General features: G+C 52.4%; 7 protein-coding genes across 7 annotated transcripts; all 7 read left to right on the plus strand.

The window, feature by feature from the left end:
* Nucleotides 1-2,172: 2,172 nt before the first annotated feature.
* On the plus strand, nt 2,173-3,528 carry LBRM_29_0960 (conserved hypothetical protein; the record flags this gene model as incomplete). Its single annotated transcript, XM_001566391.1, has 1 exon — nt 2,173-3,528. The coding sequence occupies one exon, from the start codon at nt 2,173-2,175 to the stop codon at nt 3,526-3,528; it is 1,356 nt and encodes a 451-aa protein (XP_001566441.1).
* Nucleotides 3,529-4,596: 1,068 nt separating this feature from the next.
* On the plus strand, nt 4,597-5,244 carry LBRM_29_0970 (conserved hypothetical protein; the record flags this gene model as incomplete). Its single annotated transcript, XM_001566392.1, has 1 exon — nt 4,597-5,244. The coding sequence occupies one exon, from the start codon at nt 4,597-4,599 to the stop codon at nt 5,242-5,244; it is 648 nt and encodes a 215-aa protein (XP_001566442.1).
* A 554-nt stretch (nt 5,245-5,798) lies between these two features.
* Nucleotides 5,799-6,719, plus strand: LBRM_29_0980 (putative signal peptide peptidase; the record flags this gene model as incomplete). The annotated part of the gene is made up of 1 exon (XM_001566393.1): nt 5,799-6,719. One exon carries the CDS (start codon nt 5,799-5,801, stop codon nt 6,717-6,719), a length of 921 nt encoding a protein of 306 aa, XP_001566443.1.
* Nucleotides 6,720-7,284: 565 nt separating this feature from the next.
* Nucleotides 7,285-8,799, plus strand: LBRM_29_0990 (conserved hypothetical protein; the record flags this gene model as incomplete). The annotated part of the gene is made up of 1 exon (XM_001566394.1): nt 7,285-8,799. The coding sequence occupies one exon, from the start codon at nt 7,285-7,287 to the stop codon at nt 8,797-8,799; it is 1,515 nt and encodes a 504-aa protein (XP_001566444.1).
* Nucleotides 8,800-10,794: 1,995 nt separating this feature from the next.
* LBRM_29_1000 (ABC transporter-like protein) lies at nt 10,795-12,960 on the plus strand (the record flags this gene model as incomplete). The annotated part of the gene is made up of 1 exon (XM_001566395.1): nt 10,795-12,960. One exon carries the CDS (start codon nt 10,795-10,797, stop codon nt 12,958-12,960), a length of 2,166 nt encoding a protein of 721 aa, XP_001566445.1.
* Nucleotides 12,961-13,519: 559 nt separating this feature from the next.
* On the plus strand, nt 13,520-14,044 carry LBRM_29_1010 (putative A-1 protein; the record flags this gene model as incomplete). Its single annotated transcript, XM_001566396.2, has 1 exon — nt 13,520-14,044. The coding sequence occupies one exon, from the start codon at nt 13,520-13,522 to the stop codon at nt 14,042-14,044; it is 525 nt and encodes a 174-aa protein (XP_001566446.2).
* A 1,253-nt stretch (nt 14,045-15,297) lies between these two features.
* Nucleotides 15,298-17,562, plus strand: LBRM_29_1020 (conserved hypothetical protein; the record flags this gene model as incomplete). Its single annotated transcript, XM_001566397.1, has 1 exon — nt 15,298-17,562. The coding sequence occupies one exon, from the start codon at nt 15,298-15,300 to the stop codon at nt 17,560-17,562; it is 2,265 nt and encodes a 754-aa protein (XP_001566447.1).
* Between the last annotated feature and the right edge of the window lie 2,654 nt (nt 17,563-20,216).

The following is a 20,216-nucleotide window of genomic DNA, read 5'->3' on the forward strand; positions in this document are numbered from 1 at the left end:
CCCCAACCCCACAAGACGGAAGGACGCGGTGCCCATAACGGCAGGGAATGGTATATTTCGTGGCGTCAAGAAATAATTTCCGGCGCCGCTGAGCTGTCACGTACGCAGCCGTTTCCGTTTTTTACGGGTTACCGTGGGCTGGCACGCGCCTGCGGAGACGACAAGCTTGCGAAATCACTGGCGCGAGGGGGTCCGCGCTAGCTGCGCGGATGACAAGCGGGCCCGCTCCTTCCAGTCCAAATAAAGCCGCTCCCCTTTATTTATCCGGATTGGGCAGCCCACTTTATTCTCTGCGGTGTTAAAGGGAAATGCGGGGCCGTGGGAATCCTTGGTGGCGGCGGCCGGCTCCGCACGAGTATTGCAGGAGACCCGGAAAGGGACGAGAAACACAAGAAGCGCAAGTGCCTGCTTTCGCGCGCGGCTGCGGTGAACCAAAAGAAAGAAGCATACTAGCGCAAAGAACTTTTATGCTCAATATTACATACAAAAGATAATTCGTAAAACTTGACTATGAGGCATATCATTTTCACTATTCCTTTCCTTACTTTAACTAAAGCACCGCGGCGCAACTAAAGTATGCTTTTCATTCGATATCAAAATAAATACTTTCCCTGTTGTTGGCGAAATAGTGCTCGAGGAGGAGAGTCTGCAGAAGGCGTTGTGGCTTTGGGAAAATGTGAGCGCGGCTCACTCGGCATGTTCACTTCAAGCGTTCCTTCTTAATAGGCCTGCGATGACGTGGGGCACCTCAGCGCGGCATAATGGTCTAGTACCCTCACTCTGGGGAGGGGCCAAGTAACCCCTTCATCCCTTGCCAATGCCGAGCCGCTTCTCGTGGTGGCGGTGCTTGGCGCCCGCGACGTGTCTAGGCCAGAGCGGCGTGCCGCTGCTGGTGTCGGCGGTCGGGTCGTGGATGGCGCTGCGTCGGCGCGGCCTGCGGAAGTGGGCGCGTTTGAACTGCCCGTGTGATGGGCAGGAGTGCCGGCGTGGCTCGCACGCATCCCACCTCGGGCCTCGCCGCCTGCTGGTGTGAGGAGCCGGAGCCGCCCCGGCGGGTGCGCCGTGTGTCTGCCGGCATGGTGCGGGGGGCTGTGGGGCGGTGTGTGCGGCGGAGGCTGTGGCCGGGTGGCTGGGTCGGCGCGCTGTCGCGACGCGTACCTAGCGCCGCTCAGCGCTGCGCGGTAGGTGTTGTGGGGGTGTTTGCCGCGATATTTGTCGGGGTTGGCCGATGTCTTCCAGCTTCTTATTTTCCGAGGGTTGTTTAGCGGTGGTGGCCTGGTTTTTTTCTTGTGTTGCGATGTCTTTGTTTTTCTTAAAGCCGCGTGCCGTGGCGGACGGCGACTTGCGCAGCTCTATTTTGTGGTTCTCTGGGGGTTGTTCTGGCGTTGTGGCCGCTTGGGGTTCGCGATGGGTTTCGTGAATTCTTGGGGCGCCTGTCTTTGCGAGTCTTTTGTCTCTCGCATTCCGTTGCAAACTGGGGATGGCGGTCCCTCCTGCTGTCGTAGGGGAAACTGTTGTGCGATGGGGTGCGGCTGGGATGCAAAAGAGGCTTGCAAGACTTTGCCTTGTGTTTTGTGGTTCGTGTTGTGAATACAGGTTGGCTGTCCGCTTTCCGAAAAAGTGGGGGGGGGTGGGTGGGGGTGGGGCAGCTTTAATGGCAACGGGATGGGGAAGGGTACCCGCGAGGCAGGTTGTTGTGGGAGTTTCATGTCATGTGTGGCAGTCGCTGTCGCGTACTCTTGTGCTTGTTTGGTGATATGGGAATGAGTCTTTGCGGTTGTGCGTAGTGGTTGACTCGGAGGAAAGCTGTGAGCAAAGTGGTTTACTCAAATCTATGATTTGGAGTTCCATTGATACTTCACAAAGCGAAATTTTTTTTTTTGGGGGGTTAATGTAAAGGAATGCAGTAGCACTAGCCAAAAAAAAAAAACAAGTAAGAGCCACACAGTGTTGTCATTTTCCACCCCCGGCAGTGTGGTCTCTAAGAGTGACAGCTCATTTTGCTTCGTATGCTGACGGAGCCAGCTCTGACCTTTGATGTAACTGGCAATGCCTTTCTCAATTATTCAATTATTTCGTTATCTTGTCATTTCTATCCTCATCTGCGATAATAGTAATTAGTGGCTGATAATTCGGGTCCAGGGAACATCCATAGTATCTTCTACGGATAAAATGATGGTACCCACAAGTTGTGGGTTTGGGACGCTGAAGGAGATGGTCAAAAGGATAGTGCTAGGCCAGGGTCTTGCATTCCTCATCTCCTTCACCGGTGTCTCTACGACGAAGCTTGTCAACAACAACGCAAGCTATCCCGTACTTCAGTCTGTCACAGCATACGCATTCATTTTTGCAGTTTATTTCCCAGTATTTCTCTTTATACTATACAAGTACCGCAGTCAACCATTCTCGAACTTTAGATTTTTCAACCGTTGGTGGAAATACGCGATACTGGCTGTGATTGATCTCGAGGCTAACTACGTCGTGGTACTTGCCTATCAGTACACGAACATGACTTCCGTCCAGCTTCTCAACTGCTTCACCGTACCATGCGTTCTGGTACTAAGTTTTTTTTTATTGCGAATGAAATTTGCGGTTACTCATGTTGTTGGTGGAGTGATCGCGATTGGAGGCCTCGCGTTTCTTATTGCACTTGACGCTGATGGCCTTTCCCGTAGCGCGGGTGGGAACCAGGAAGTTCTCGGGGACATCTTGTGCTTGATTTCAAGCTTGCTGTACGCGACAAGCAATGTACTGACGGAGTGGTTTGTAAAGCCATCAACACCAGCTTTTATGTTCAGCTGCTGCTGTGGAAATCGAAGTTGTGAGACAAGGAATGCTACTACATCTGCATTACCTTCAGCCAACATTCAGGAGCCCACCTGCACGTTTCCAGACAAAGAGGATGTGGGCACGGCAGAAAATCATTTACAGGTCTCTGCTTTCATTCCAGTAGTGGAGAACCTGGCAATGATGTCCTCGTTCGCCTTGGTCTTTTCAACAATACAGTTTTTTGCAATAGAGTGGAAAGCGTTCAAACCAAATCGTAGCTCCTGGACAGGGCAAGACTGGTTGTTTCAGATGGTGTTTGGTGTCACAATGTTGCTTGTTTACACTATCATGCCGATTATGTTTATCGTTTCCAGTGCAGCTTTCGCAAACATATCCTTACTGACTGCGAACATCTACGCCATTATATGGAACGTCACAATTTTCAAGATATATCCTACTAAGTTGTTTTTTGTTTCGTATGCTATTATTGTCGTCGGCATCATCTTGTACAATTTGACTGACATTGTACGGATTCCCTTCTGCTATCGCTGGAACTACCCCTGTGGTGATCCGTTCAAGGAAAACGGAAAAAAGATGGAAGAGGATTCAGAGGAACAGGTGCATGAAGCAGCAAAAGGCCAGGCCCAGCGCGAGGCAGAGTTCACTTCAACTGAGTCTAGTAGTGGAAAGCAGGGGGACGCCACAGGAAGGGTGACAAGCGGTGGAGCTTGTGAATTGCATCGCTCACAAAGGGAATGATGAGTTTATTTTGTTGTTGCTAAGTAATCATAACAGCAGAGTTCAGTGTAGGGCATCCTACCAAGGAAGCTGAAAGGAAAGAGGGTCAGTAAGAATGTCGGCATAATGTACGGCAGCCACCTATTCTCTGTGGAGCAGGAGAAAGAGCACCTCTCTCCCTCGAAGTTCCAAAGACGGATGGTTCAGCGAGGACGTGGGCGATGAGAAGAAGGCAGAATGCTTAGAATCTAGCTCTCGAGCGAGTTTCTATCCTTCTCATCACCGTAATTTTCAATCAATATCTTCCTGCTTTTCCACCTTGTATTGCAATCTGTTTCCAGCATTTCGTAATCTTTTCTCCTTGTCGCTCCTACGTTTGGGATGCGGACAGTCAGCAAGCCTGTTTTTTTCGTTATTGGATCTACTGGAAGTGGCAAGTCAAAGGTGGCGGTTTACCTCGCTCATGAATTAAGGGGTATTCACGGTTACAAGGATGTTGTCATAGTTAACTGTGATGTTTATCAGTGCTACGCTGATCTTCCAATTTCGACTAACAAACCATCGGCGACGGACCTTGGTGGAGTGACCCATGTCTGCTTAGGGTTTCTCAACAGTGATGGCTCTGTTATCTGTGACAACAGCTGCAGCTCCGTGGAACAACGCGAGTTCTGCCGCGAGGCGCAGACACAGCTGTCAGGCAATACCGCTTTCAATGTTCACTCGTACGAACGCATCGTGATGTCCTTTATAGCAGGCTTCTTTCAGCGACACACAGATGCAGCTGTAATCATCTGTGGTGGAACCTGTTACTACGCTCAAGTTCTACTCTTTGCGAATTCTCTAGTCTACGATGATGAACAACTCTGCCTATCTTCTTATCCTGATTCAGATGCAGAGGGGGACTTGTGGGAACGACTGAACGTGGTTGATGCTGAGGTAGCGTCGCGATATCATCCCAATGATCGCCGTCGCATTAAGCGACTACTTGAGATCTATGATGCCACTGGACAGGCGCCATCGGCCATCTTTGATGCACAAGGATCGGGGCTGCGATTTGATAGAAACACACTCTTTATTGTGTGGGTCCGCATGAAGCGTGATATTTTGTACAGCTTTCTGAATAGACGCGTTGATGTGATGCTTCATCGCGGGATGCTAGATGAGGTCAAGGCGTTTTGGCTAAAAAGTGGCGGGAAGCTTCCGCGTAATAGTCTCTCCGAGGCGATTGGCTGCAAAGAGTTTTCCCAGTTTTTTTCTAGCAGTAACCCGCTACTGATCACGAGTAGTGATTGTGAAAAAGCAGTTGCGCAAATTAGGTCGAATACTCGCCGATATGCCCGACAACAGGAGCGATGGATTCAAAACCGCCTTCTTCCACTTTTGCATTCATCTCCCTTAAAAGACTCCCCGACGCACTTTGTGTTGCTATGGGTGCAGGACGGCGTGGACACTTTGACTTCTGTTCAACAGACTTTGGATGCTCTTCTAAGGCCATCAGCAGAAAAACCTCTCGCAGAACCGCTGTTTCCATTAAAGCAGCAGCTGGCCTCTCGAGAGCCAGTTTCCCAAGAGCAGTGTGAAGTATGCAAGATCCTGGTCTACGGTCGCGGTCAGATGGCGGCACATCTCAAGTCGAAGCGCCACCGAGGTTCTCTAAGACGCTTGGCGCTGGAAAGGAGTCACAGAGAGAAGTACGGGTTTGAACTGCCTCCGCCAAAGAGGAAGCGGGGTAGTTGAGGCTCTCTCTATGACTATTCCGGGAATGGTGGTAAAACAGTCATACTACATGCTGCTATGGATGGAGGACGATACTGAACCAAACAACCAAGTGAAAAAAGAAAACGAAAATAATGAAGGGGATCGTAGAGCAGTAGGTTGCTCTCTCGTTTTTAAATCAGCGGAGCTAGAGCCGCAGGAGCTGTGTATACCATCTTAAAAGTTCTCAGGATGGAAGGACTGCACATTCCTCAGCCCTCAAAAAAGAACCTGCCGTTGTCAAGGTGCTGCCCTCCCTTAGTAGCAAGCTGCCCAAGTGACACACCCACAGTTTCACCTTCATATTGGATTCACTTCTTTCCCCTCTTTATGCATTTATTGGCCCTCATTCACACTCGTTTTCCGATTCTCTCAGCCTTCTTTATGTGGTGCTCTGGATCTCGTTGTCTCTGGCCTTCCTCAATTCTTTTCTGTTGGGAGTCGCAATGTCGCAGATTTACATTGCTCTCGCTTTTTTGACTACGTGCGCTGTCGCTGCGGTGGTGGTAGGGGCCCTTCGGTGCAGGAAGGTGATAATGAAAGGTAAATCTGATGTTGCACTCCAAACTGACGAGGCGCTGTCATTGCCTTTGAAAGGCTCCGTCGTGCTGTTTTCGCTGTACGTCTCCTTGCGCTTTATTCCGAAGGAATACTTCAACATCTTGATTTCCTTCTATCTTAGCTCGATTAGCGTCTTTGCTCTTCACATGTTCTTAAAAGGGTACGTCAAGCCCAACATTCTCACTGGAATGATCTGCGTGGGAACCGGGTGCGCCAGCTTTTTTGCTCAAAACTGGATTGCAAGCAACACGCTGGCCTTTTCGATTGCCGTCACCACTCTTGAATGGCTTCCTGTGAATGGGTTCACGACTTCCTTCATTCTGCTGATTGGTCTCTTCTTCTACGACATCTTCTGGGTATTTGGGTCGGACGTCATGTTAATTGTGGCAACCGGCATTGATGGACCAATCAAACTCGTGTTTCCTCAGACGATCTTTGGGGACTACTCCAAGAAGAGCCTTCTGGGACTCGGTGACATCATTGTGCCTGGGTTTTTTATATGTCAAACTCTGGTGTTCTCAAAGGATTATGTGAAGAGGGGGAATGTGTACTTTGTCACGTCGATTGTTGCATACACCCTGAGTCTTGTGAACACTATGGCTGTCATGCTGATCTTCGAACACGGCCAGCCGGCGCTCCTCTTCATCGTACCATGGCTTCTCGTCACATTCTCCGCTGTCGCCATGTATAACGGGGATGTCAGGGCAGCATGGAACTTTGATATTCTTAATGTCTTCACGACCTCTTCAGAGAAACCGGCGGAAGGTGATCCGTGTGCAGAGGAAGAGGTATCCCTCTCCAAGTTTCTCTGCGAGGCTGTTTCAGATCTTTTCGGATTCGTGGAGGAAGGGGCGGAGGAGAGAAAAGCGGTGGCGGAGTTGAAGAAGAAGGCGTAAGGATGAGGAGACTATCTTGACGCGCGATGGATCACTCCCACGTGCGTGGTGCCCATTCCTTCAGTCCTTTTTTGCATATGGGCGCAACTAACTGCAGAAAGCAACGGCGTGTCGATACCAAACTGGAAACCAGCTGCCAATAGCACTGAGAAGCTGGCCAATTTCCACGGCTTGATTAGTGCACAGGAATTTGATACAGGTAGCTACGAACACACACGGCGTAGCCCTGGAACGGGTGCTTGGTTTAGTGCACCACAGAAGGCAGCAGCTGAACAGCCGAGCACGGCCCACTGCTTCTGCCCTTTTCTTGCCTTACCTTGATCAAGAGGCTATTTCCTTTATATTTCCACTCTCGTCCTTGCTTATTGGTGCTGCTTTGATCCTGACAGTTAGAGGACATGCAGAGGAAAAATACATTACACCTTCGAAATTCTGATCATAGTCACATACTCCCTTTTTTCTATACACCGTATCAGCACCCATCACGATTCTACATAACTGCTGGTCTATTTGCCCAGACTTTTCTTATCAGCGAAACCTCTGCTGGACAGCAGGTGGCGGGCAAATGCTGCGGAGTACCCTTGTACGACGCGTCAATGCGCAGGTGGCGAATTCGACAGCGAAGGCGTCTGGAGCGGTTACCCAGCGAGTTGCGCAGAAGCCACCATCAAAGGTTAAGTACTACATGTGTGTCGTCTACGAGGGCCTGCGGCACGTGTATCATGGATTTCGGCTCTTCTTCATCAACACACGCTTGGCCTGGAAGTACTCGCGTCAGCTGAAGAAAGGTGTCGCTCTCACGAGACGCGAGCGACTTCTCTTGGAAAGCTCAACCAAGGATCTATTGCGACTGGTGCCGTTTAGCTTCTTCATTGTGGTTCCGTTTGCCGAGCTTCTTTTGCCTGTCGCGTTAAAGATGTTTCCTGGACTTATTCCGTCGACGTTCGAGTCGGAGTCCCAGGGGCGCAACCGCTTGTACGGCGACGCGATGAAAACACTGCGTGCTCGTCAGCGCGCGATGGACTACCTGTCTGCCACGGCGTTGGCCACGTTTGACAAGGAGCAGCAGGAAGTGATCCGACGTGCCGTTATGGGTGATTCAATCGCCCCCAAAGACATCCGTCTTGTAGCGCCGTACTTTGACCGTAATGGACCGCTTAGTGTCTTCAAGGTTCCGGACAACATTGTAATTGGTCTCGGTCGGTCTGTTGGGGTCTACAAGTGGTACCACACCCTGCTCCCCACACGCGTGCTGTCCCCTATTATGCGGCGCTCGATCATCCGCCGCTACCACGAGGCTCGCGAGGATGACCGTCTCATCCGCTTGGAAGGTCTTGACGGCATGAGCAACGACGAGCTTGTCAAGGCCAACCAAACGCGCGGGATGCGGTGGACAGAGGGAACTGAAACACTCCGAGTACAGCTGGAGTGGTGGAACTCTCTGGCGCAAGACGGCAGTGTCCCGTACAACACACTTTGGTGGATCAAGCCGACTCGGTATAGCATTCGTAAGTCGATGAACAACTTGCCGGTCGAGCAGCGGCGGCAGCTTTTAGGTATCCAGAATCTGCCGGAGACGGTTCGTGCAAGTCTCGAAACATTGTGCGAGACGGTCGACACCATGTCTTCCATTAGCGACGAGCCAAACAGCGCAGACAAGCTTGTGGAGAAGATCGAAAAGATCACCTCTTCTGCTGAGAAGAGTGACTCTGACATTGGCTTCGAGGGACTGCAGGAAGCCGTCGGCGCCTATCTGACGGAAGAAAACGTGAAGAGGATGTTCGAAAAGTTGAGCAAGAAGAAGCTTCCGGAGGAGAGTGTGGTGGTCTCAGACGTCATCGAGTGCATTGGTCAGGAGACACACAACTCTAGCCATGTTGTCTCGACAGTGTTTGACGCGTTCGACTACGGCGCTGGCTCAAAGCCAATCACCGAGAAAGTTCTTCTGGGTATCGGTGCGCGTTGCCGAAAGGCGGTGAGGGTGCCGTCCACACCGAAGGCAGCGGAAGAAAAGCCAAAGAGTACATCCAAGGGGGAGGAGAAGAAGTCCGTAGAGACGGCACCGCCTGGAAAGAGATGATTACACGCAGGTACACACCATCTTCAACGAAGTCACCTACTTTAAGGAAAAGGGCAAGAACGAACAAGAGAAACGCCTGGTGCTTCTCTTCTTTCTGTTAGCTATCGTGTGGCTCCTATACCAAATGGCTGCCGCATCACACCAGCTGGACCCACCTAATCTCGTGTGGTAATATATCGGTGTGCGCTTTCTTCATTTTGCGCTCTTTTTGTAGAGCTTCTTCTCCCCTTCTCAGCCGCAGTAAGATAAGCGGGAAAAGGTCGAACACTGAGAATTCAAAAGACTCTGTTACTTTGGTGCTTTTCTTCTCACCCTTCTTTTTCGCTATTGCTCCTTTCGCGTCATCCATGCCTTGCTTCCCCCTTTTCCCTCTTTGCTGTCTATAGTTGTGGATGAGGTTGATGTGGTTGCTGTGTTAATGCGTGTTTGTGTTTGTGCATACTTGCAAGGGTTCTATGTATGCATTCCGTCTAACACACCTTTTTTTCGAGAGGGAGAGGGAAGAGTTCGAGCGCGTGCCTGTGCGCACTGCGGCGCTGCTCGATTTTATGTTTTTGTATGCGCGTGACGTCTTACGACGGTTCTGGGAGTTGCAGACAATGTGTCGAGCGGGAGCAGGGTGACCGTTAGCTTTCATCATGGAGCGTTGCGGACGATCGGCATTGGCTATACAGCCGTGAGATTTTGTGGGTGCGGCAGCTGTGAGGGGGTTTCATGTGCGTGGTCTCTACAAGCACGTCTTCCCCATTTGCGCATCCAAGAACAAAAACACTTTGCGCGCTGCAGCTTCTTTCCTCTTGTGCCGGCACTCCCTCCTCTTCAAGCCAAAGCTTGGCGGAATGAGGGCGTTGGGGATGCCGCTGTCGCCAGATGTGCAACCCCCCTTTTCGGCTCTCTTTGCGTCAATCCCCCCTTTGTGATGGTTGCCGACTGAGCCTGAGTGGAGCTGGGTAGCGGTGACAAAACGGAGATGCGTGCGGACACCGTGCCGGCGGTGAAGTGTCTCGATACGATTGTGCGGTGAATGCGCGTGCGATGCCACTACTCCTTTGACCTTCGCCCTTCGTTTTTTTTTCTTTCTATTGCTTGCTTCGTGTCTTGTGCTCACTACTCTGCACGTTGCGTACACGTCTCGACTGTCAAGCGACGTTTTCTTTCTCCTTTGAGGAATAGATGAAAAATGAGGACTTTGGATTGCGACTCCTCCTCGCTACAGTCAGATCCCCTTTTCTGGCGCCTTTGAACTATCCGAGGAGGGTTACGGTGCTTTTCCTCCCCTCAACTCCCTCTAAACCACTTTCCCCACTTTCACTGTAAACGCAGTGCTTTGGGCTACTCTGTGCTGGGTGAGCTTCAGAGGAAAGCAAGGAAAAAGGGTAGAAGGCGACTGCAGTGCCTCACATTTTCTCCCAGGTGCGCGTGTGTCTTCCCAGCTCATTCTTTGTTTTTCCTGTGGCTCGCCGCTCCTGTTTCCTTGAGTGGCTGTCAAGTTATCTTGCTCCTTTCTCCGCGGCTTTGAGCGAGGCGGGAGGGAGAAGGGCAGAGAGGGGCAGTGCACAAAAGAGCGGAGAGGGCTGTGCAGAGGGCGTGAGAAGGAGCAGTTTCTTTCCGTGGTGCGCCGGCTAGTGTGCACCATGTTGTGTGTTACACTTAAAGATATCTCTTTGTATTTGCAAACAGCAAACGCGATTTGTTGAAACTGCCACGTTACCGCGGTGAGTATCTACAGGATGAGATGCTCACGGATTGCACAGATCACGGCTAAGGCGTAACGAAAGGGGTACGTTTCTCAAGTGCATTGATTGGCTGTACGAAAGCCGCCATGTGCCGCCGTACGCTTACGTCAATGAGCAACACGGAAGTCATTCTAACTACTTCCAGGTGGTTTTTTTTCTTGTTGACTGCAAGGAGGGTTTGCGGTAGTGTAATAGTACGTCTCCTCTTGAACACTTCCCTCTTTTTCTTGTTTCCAGTCGTATCCGCGCATATTCGTGAATGATCAGCGAAAGCACGCCGTTAGTGGGCAACTCCACCGCGCATTCCTATCAACTGAGCGACGGAGAATTGTGTGCGCGGAGATGTAGCGAAAATAGCTGCAGTGCGGAGGTGCGAAACCAACGCATGAGGCAGTACTATCACTCTGTGTTTTGCTCCGGTGGCATTGACGTGGCTGTGCGCAACGTCGCTGTGGTTCAGCGACCCTGGCTGCAACGCTGCTACCCCAATCGGCGTCGTGGTCGTATTTGCTGCCAGGGTGTCTCCGCCCAGTTCAGGCGAGGAAGGCTGCACGTGGTGGCCGACGTGGACGGTATTGCTGCGTCATCGCTGATGACGGTAATAACAGGACGAGGCACACAGGCGTCAGGGGATATCTGGGTCGACGATGTGGCTGTCGACGCGCAAACTCGACTGCGCCTCATTGCCTACGTGGGGACCGAGTCTCTCTTCATCCCTTTCCTGTCAGTGCATGACAATTTGTGGTTTGTGGTGTATCTCCACCGCAAGGAGCAGCGCAGCTGGACGCAAGAGTTGGTGTTGGCCGCCGCCAGCTTCGTCAGTCTCGATCTCCGTAAGAAAGTCACAGACCTCTCACAGTCGGAGAAGTTCCGCTTGCAGGTGGCACTTGAGCTCGTGCTGGACCCACCGGCACTGTTCTTTTCCTACCCTTTTGACACCATGGGTCTGGTTGAGCAAAATGAATGCACCCAGCTTCTCTCCCGGGTCTGCGTAGTCATGATGAAAACAGTGGTGCTGAGTACCCAATTGATGCCCATGTCTTTACACAGCGCCGCCGACACACTCCTCCTGTTTGGAGTCGGTGGAGTGGTGTTGTTCTCCGGGAAGTGCCAAGACGCCATATCATACTTCAACTGCCTCTGCATACCCAAGCATGTACCACAGCCGCTTTGGAAGGAAGTTCTAGGTCCTGGGTTGCAGGCACATTTTGCGGAGGAGGATCGGCGGACTTTCCACGCGGCATCGTTTCCCACTTCCAATTCCAGCTCCTTATCACAAAGGTTTGTTGACGGTTCAGGAAGTCTCTTGTACTCAGCCCTGTGCACGCCACCGCGACTTTCGTCGCGCCTGTTTCTGCTGGATGACCTGAACGGCACGCCGCCGCCGCCGGTCTACCGCCGTACGGCTGAAGGGGACACAGTGCCACCTAGTGCAGTTGTCGAAGTGGCGACTAGCGGGGATCTGATGGACTTGGCGGTGGAGTGGGCCGAGAGCGAGTCGCAGACCATGTTCTACGCCGCCAAGTACTACGACTCTTCAGTACATGCTGCTCTCCTTTCATCGCTGGACCCCGCCACCACTCGAAGTCCTACCACAACGCCTCCCCCGCTTCCCCCACTCCGTGCGCTACCAACTTGCGTCTGGCGCTTTGGTGTGCTACTCACATACACGCTAAAGCAGATTGTGGCGGACGCTGAACTGTTATTGGGCGTCGTGCTTCTTTCCGTTGGGCTGCTCGTTCTCACCGTCGCAGTGCACTCGCAGCCTGAGAATCAAGGTGGCATGTACAACATCCGCGGGCTCATCTTCATAGCATTTGTGCTCGTCCTTCTTTCGAACCTTGCCGCAATCGAGAGCATGCGTGGCCAACTCCGCGTTGCTCTCGACCACCGGAAGCGAAAGTTGTACGGGTCGCTGAGCTTTATCGTGTGTCTCGGTGTCCGTATAGTAGTTATCCGCACCGTCTACCTCGCCCTTTTCCTTCCATTTGTACTATTTGTCTTGCGCTCCTCGTACTCGCTGGCCATACTGGTTGGCCTCGTCAGCTGCACCCACGCTGCGTTTCAGTACTTGGTTGCTCTGCTTCCCTCGCGGCGGTGGGTGATATGGGTCTCGTACGCGTACTTTGGGTACAGCATAATTTTCTCAGGGTTTCTCCTGAACCTGCGTACACTTCCGCCTCTTCTCGGAGTTCTCAGCTTTCTGCGGTGGGGCTACGGTGCCGTGATCTACGCATGGTTGCACGGCAAAGCGTTCCAGTGCGACGGCGCTGGGAACACTTCCTACTGCTACACCGGCGACGATTACCTTGCCATGGAGGGGCTGCAGGATGAATCTGTCATGTCGTCTGCTTTGATTCTCGCCTTATTGGGTGCTTCCATGATGACCCTCCTACTTGTCTTGTGGTCATTGAGGACTACATAGTCCCTGCGCAGCCCTTGCAGTTCCTCCGTGCGTATCCAAACAAGGAAAAAACAGTTGAATACATGCAAAGGGATGGGAATGGTCACAAAGCGCTTAGCTTTTTGATAATCCGTGAAGCGAAGCAATGCTTGCAGGCACTTTCGACTCCCTCCTGCCGCTTACACCAAGCGACTCCTTGATGTCGCCATGCATCTAGCTGCAAAGCAGGGGGGGGGGGCGATGGCAAGTGTATCATGACACCATCACCATCGATGCGCTGTGTTTTAGACTTCTTCTCGCCTATCCACGTATGCATGGTCTCCAAACCATTTACCGTGGTATCTCCACTTGATTTTTTTCCTTTTGTTCCTTTCGCCGACACCTGTCCTGTTTCGTGTACTTCCTTTCTTTATTGAGGTCACTGACACTTGCGCGTCATCTGGGATCCCCACTGCTTCTGCAAAGGCTCAATATTTCGTTGGCAAGAGGAATTTATTCTTTCTCAGGAGGGGTGCACCGTACTCCCCCGTCAGAGCACTAACTGCTCCTCCGCAAAAAAAAAAAGGTACGACAGTGCAGGATGGACGCAGCCAGGAAACGGCACAGAAGCAGCGCATCGGAAGCGGCAGCGAAAACCGATGAATATGACTCGGCCGCGATCCACGGACGTGAGCCGCGGCACCACCTGCACAGCAGCAAGAGCGCTATCCATTTTACATCTGCCTCAGAGAAGACGTCTGATGACGACAGCGACTACGCTGTCCTGGTGAAACGGAGCTCGGCGCTGTTGACAAAGCTTGGCCAGCGCAATGTACTTGACAACTGTGCGACCCAAGAAGCCGGCAGCACACAAAAGGAGGCAACTCAACCGATGACTCTTTCATGTACGCTTGATAATTGCAAATCAAACACGTACGGTGTTTCTTGTTCTGCCGGCTCTCTTGTTTTACCCTTTGCCACAGCCCAGCACTCACTGCCTACAGAACCGATTCATCACTCTACCAAGTCCACACAAACAGAGTCATCGAACTCTCTAGATGCCTGCAAGAAACTGCTAGCTACGGAGTTGAGTGAGCTCTACACACTGTTGCACATCTTCCTCTGAAACGTGCGCATGCTCGGAAATCTCTTTTTTCCTTGTCCTTTTCGTTCCTCCAGAGTCATGCGCGCTGATAGAAGGTTCTGCCTTACTACGAGCGCCACTCTCTCTGTTCATTGATTTCGCTGCTTCTTCCTACGGCTTAAACACTGCATCAATCCCTCAAATGCACTGTTAGCGATTCAAGCTGTGCCTGCACATCTCCTCACGTGCCTGGGGCTATTGTGGTCCGACATCACCTCGAACCACTTTCTCGAGATGTCAGGGATATTCTTTCCAGCGCACGTTAACTGGTGGTGGCTTACTTTTTTTCTCAGGAAACACCACAGGATCTACACGCGCGCAATTGGTTCTATTTTCACCTCTGCTCATGTTTTTCCTCTTTCCCTCATCTCTGCTTCTTTGCCTTCTACCTCACTTTTTTTCCACCAACTTCTCTCCCCTACTCGATACCTACGTTCTTCTCAGCATTCGTTTGCATTCCGTTACCCCGTCGCATATATATATATATATATATATATATATTACATATGTATTCGGAAAGGTTTCAACCATAGTGAGGGAGGGAGAGATGATCGAAAAACGATGTGATGATGAGGAGTGAGTCAAAGCACTCTCCGTCATTCCACTGTCATGCTTTGCCAAATGTTTGTCGTTACTCCGTTTCGTACTTTTACTCATTTCAGATCTCGCGGAATCGAGTGAGTGTAAGGGTTCGCTTTTTCCATCACCTACCTTCTTGATTACGCACCACGACAGGGGATCCATGGCGGATGGAAAAGGGGGGTACGTAAGTCTATCTGTTCGCGCGTAGCGTTACCCAAATGATGACATCGAAACAACAGAATTCTCATTCATAACTTTTCCAGCGGCTGCGGCATCGAGAGTGCGAGTAGGGAGGGTAACCCAATTGGTATACTCTTCCCCGGAAATAGGAAACCCACCAGTTCAGCAGAGTTGGGAACGTGTTGGAATTCATCATGCTAGTTTTTCGACCCCCATTCTCTCTCTTTCCTCTTATTCTTCTCTCTGTTTCCTTCACACTCAAGCTGAGGACTTTTTTTGCATATTTATATTTCGTGCACGCTAGTTTTTCGCATCACTGATCTTTTCTGTTTGTGTTTCTTTTGGCATCCTGTTAAGTACGACTGACTGAACGGGTATTTTCTCTCTTACAGATTGCCTCACTCCAGAAGAGACTTCACATTTCGAAAAATTTTTCTACACAAAAGTATTTTGTTTGCTCGAGTCAATACACCATGAAGGCACTGCGCCTCCACCACTACAGCGGCCGAGAGGCCGAGGAGCGCTATAATCTCGCAGCTCCTCGCAACCTATTCTTCCAGCGCATACCGACAGTTGACAGCGGCGACCCGGTGGCCAAGATGGAGGAGATCCGCAATTACGTTCACAACACGATGGAGATGTTCGAGAGGGTCTTTGACTCCCTTCCATATGAGGAGTCCTTTCTTGTGCCGCCCATTCACAAACTCCGCCATCCCATGATCTTCTACTACGGTCACACTGCATGCTTCTATATCAATAAGCTCTGCGTGGCTGGCTTGACGGAGCGCATCAACCCGATCCTCGAGAATATGTGCGCCATCGGCGTCGACGAAATGAGCTGGGATGATTTGAATGAGGCGCACTACTCCTGGCCCAGCGTGGAGGAGGTGTGCGAGTACCGCCGCCAGGTTCGCGACCGCATTGACCACCTCATGTCGAGCGGCAAGTTTCCCCTTGAGATGCCTCTGACACTGGCAAACAGCACCAAGAGTGATGCCAACCTCTTCTGGTGGGTGATGCTGATGTGCGCCGAGCATGAGCGCATTCACTTCGAGACGGTTTCCGTGCACGTCCGCGAGCTGCCAATGAAATACGTTACTACCGCCATGTCTGACGTCTGGCGGCGCTGTTCCGATGCGAGCACTCAGGCCCCAATCAACGACCTCGTGCCCATTGCGGGTGGCAAAGTACAGGTCGGCCGTACGCCAGACTCGCGTCTGTACGGCTGGGACTGCGACTACGCGAATGGACACAACATCGTGGAGGTGGCGCCGTTCAAGGCGAGCAAGTATATTGTCTCCAACGCTGAGTTTTTTTCGTTTATGAAGGCGGGAGGGTACCATGTGCAGCGCTACTGGGACGAGGAGGGCTGGAAGTGGGTGCAGTGGAAGAAACCGGAACACCCGTGGTTCTGGGTACGCGACGAGGCCCGCTCAAGTGGCTTCGCGCTGCGTCTTCAGACGGAGCTGATCGACCTGCCGTGGAACTGGCCGTGCGAGCTCAACAACCTCGAGGCTCATGCCTTCTGCTCCTTCAAGAGTGAGCAGCTAGGCAAGAAGGTTCGCATGCTGACTGAGGCGGAGTGGACGTTGCTGTTTGACCGATACATTGGCAAGGACCAGCCAGAGTGGGGTGAGAGGGCGCCCGGCAACATCAGCCTTGAGCACTACCAGAGCAGCTGCCCTGTTGACAAGTTCCAGCACGGCGACCTGTACGATGTGATCGGGAACGTGTGGCAGCACTGCGAGTGCTTCGTCTATCCCTACCCCGGATATCGGGTTCACCCCCTTTACGACGACTTCTCTCTTCCAACGTTCGATGGCCGGCACACATGCATGAAGGGTGGCACGTGGGCGAGCTCCGGCAATATGGCCACACGCGACGCCCGCTTTGCCTTTCGCCGCCACTTTTTCCAGTACATTGGCTTGCGCTACGTGGAAGGACCCGAGGTACAGGAGCTCCAAGGCAAGTGTACTGGTTTCGGTCTTGATCCCGAGGTCGATATTATCACCGACACATGCTTCCGCGACTCTTTCCAGGGCTTGCCAAACGGCTGTGTTGCGATCGCCGATCACGCCAAGCGGATGTTCGCAGAGCATGCCACGGTGCCGGCGGTGAGGGCAATGGACATTGCCTGTGGCGGTGGTCGTGTCACATTCGAGTTAACAACAGCATTTCAACAGGTCATTGGCGTCGACTATACAGCACGGCGTCTTGTTCCTGCATTCGCCATTCGCGAGCGTGGCGACTGCCAGTACAGCGTCGAGAACTCTACCAACGGTGAGCGCACTGCTCGTTATGTGAACAGCAATAACTTCCCGTGGGGGCCAACCCGCGAGTGTGCTACGTTCTTCCAGGCCGACCCCACAAACCTGCATACCCATCTTTCCGACTTCTCGTTGGTGGTGTGCTGGAATTGCCTGGAGCGCAGCTATCACCCAAGTGCCATTCCCGCACATCTGCTCGGTCGTGTGGTAAAGGGTGGTTTGCTCGTGATCGGTGGCGACTACCAATGGGACAACATCAAGAAGGACACTGGCACACAGGACAACACGTACTTGACAGATTGCCTGGTTACGAGCAAGGGCAACCTTCAAGAAGAGATCTTCCGCCTGCTAGGCGGCAGTGACGCGGTAGAGCAGGTGGGCGAGGTGGCTTCCATCCCGGTGGCCTTCCCGACTGCGGAAGGCACGGCCGACATCCGCGTCATGAAGCTCGCAACGTACCGCAAGAAGTAGCGGTTCGTAAAGACTGTGCCTCAGTGCCGGAAGAATAGCACCGCCATGATGTGACGCCGGTTGACTGTGGCTGGCCACTTCTACTCCTTTTCTGCTTCTCCTCGTGTTTGTCAAAACACCGGATGACGTGGGACACCTCAGCGCGGCATAATGGTCCAGTACCCTCACTCTGGGGAGGGGCCAAGCAACCCCCCATCCCTTGCCAATGCCGAGCTGCTTCTCGTGGTGGCGGTGCTTGGCGCCCGCGACGCGTCTAGGCCAGAGCGGCGTGCCGCTGCTGGTGTGAGGAGCCGGAGCCGCCCCGGCGGGTGCGCCGTGTGTCTGCCGGCATGGTGCGGGGGGCTGTGGGGCGGTGTGTGCGGCGGAGGCTGTGGCCGGGTGGCTGGGTCGGCGCGCTGTCGTGACGCGTGCCTAGCGCCGCTCAGCGCTGCGCGGTGGGCGTGTGGCAGGGCCGCGGAGAGTGGAGCTGAGCGCATGTGTTGTATGGCAGCGAATGGACTCGTTCAAAGGAAAGTGGTGAAACGGAGGCGAAAGGAGCAGGTAAGGGGCACTACTTGACTGTTGGCGTGCATCTGTGAAGGGCGTGTAGTGAGCTGATGTTTTTCTCGTGATGGGGATGCGCAGAGCGCTGTCATACGTGCTCCAACGTGCTTGAGAGCATGTCCATAAGAGGCCTTAGAAGAACACACGGATGGAGTGAGCTGTGTTCATTTTTCTGTATACAACATTGGTAAGCTGCATCAAGCGGTGACACCACAGTCTGATGGCCTTTTTTCTGTTTGGTGAATAGATACATATACATTCATCTTTACGCGTATATGATGCAGTTTTCATCATTTCCGCGTCTACCTTCCTCTGAATTGAAGGTAGTTGCGACAACTCTATCTGCGCAGAGGGTAGAGCCATGCACACACACACACACACCAGACTCTCTGAGCTCGTGGGTAGAGTTGTGGCTTGCTCTTTCTTATACCACTCCCTTTGGTAAAGAAGAGGTCGAAGGTTAATCAGGCAGCGTGGAGCGCTAATGGTGACGCACTTTGTCTGCACTGGGGTAGGAAACTGAGACAAATCGCAACAACGAAAAACCCTCCCTTTCAACGAAGAAGAAAACTGACTGGATGTTCACGACGGTCGGATTCATCACTTGATCACATCCAAGTAACTTTACAGAGTGTGGGAGGATGTGTTGACATACAGTTCTCGTGACGAGACTGTATGGGAATGGTGCTCTCTTTGCTTCACGGTGCTCTACCTCCCCTCCTCGGCAAATCATCTTTGTAATTTGCACTTTTTCTTTTTGCTTTCAGTCTTCTTTACCTCTCTTTTTGTGCATCTGCCGCCGCACGGTCTGGTGTGCTTACACCATGCGCGCAGGCACCTTTTTTTTCTCGGTTGCTTTCCTTTCTGTTTGCGGTAGCTAACACTTGCCTTTATTTATTGTTACTGCCACTATCTCTGTGCTAGGTGTTTTGTGTACGCAGGTATGTGCGACCTCGTACTCACTACTCTTATCATGATAGCCTTTTTCTCTTATTTTATGCTTCGTGCCTGAAAAGAGAAGCGACAAAACTCTGATTTATGAAGAGAAAGAAAAATTAAATACACCAGGACAGCTCGACGCAGATTGTTAAAAGAAGCCGAGAGGGAGGGGGGGGGGAGGGGAAGGAACTGCGTTGATGCAGGGATGGTCCCGGCTCGGCTCGCACAAGGTTTCCTTTCCCCAGTCTCTTTTGTGCGATCACAGCACTGGGCGGGACCAGCGACAATAGGGACTTACCCCCCCCCCCCCCCCCTATGGCGGGAGAGCAAGACCGCTGCACTGAACGATTCTCACACGGCATGAGTTACACTCGGTTGCCACTTGGATGGCGCGTTTTTGCCCTCCACACCCCCAAAATGTCGATATACGCCACATTTTTTCTTACCGTTGGATAAGCAAGAGACACTCTACTTTCCGCCTGTTTTTTTTTTTTTTCCCTGCAACCCTTCGCTCCACGTGGCTTCTGTGTGTCTGTATGAAGGTGATCCCTACCTAAGAAATAGTATCGCGCACTGTTCCTCTTCTTCTGCCTCGCTGCCACGATTACCTATGGTCGCCTCTACACTTTCCACACACAGTCGCTTATTGCATGGCACCTCCACAGGGGACTCGCAAACGTGCTTCTGCTCTCATTGACCTCTTTTGGGCCCTTGCCTCTACTGTGGAAGGGGGCAGAGAGTGAGAGTAGCCCTCGCAAACGCTGGGTAACGGAGTTGACAGCTCTTTGCTGCAACCAACAGGGCATCAGGACATTATGGGCAAGGCCACTGTCAGAATGAAGGGTCGATGCCTGACTGGATGCGCTGCTACTGCGGCTGTCCGCTTCCTAAGTGTGTTGCGTTGCTCTGGTAGCGGACGGGCGTGGCGACCACACTACAGAGCTTCTGTTCTAATCACAGGCAGCCTTGCCGCCCCACGGCGTTTCAGCAGTACTAGCGCCACTGACACCCACACCGCTGCTATCCCACGAGCCCCGCAAGTGAATAAAGCAGCTGAACCCAGTCTCGAAGCGCCTAAGTGTAGCGGCGAGTTGCCACCCATCAGCGATACCCCAGTGCCGCCGCGGCCCGCGTTCTACGTCCCACCCGAGGAGCGCGACCCGAGCGATGAG

This window comes from Leishmania braziliensis, chromosome 29, assembly GCF_000002845.2.
Source record: "Leishmania braziliensis MHOM/BR/75/M2904 complete genome, chromosome 29".
Lineage (NCBI taxonomy): Eukaryota > Euglenozoa > Kinetoplastea > Trypanosomatida > Trypanosomatidae > Leishmania > Leishmania braziliensis.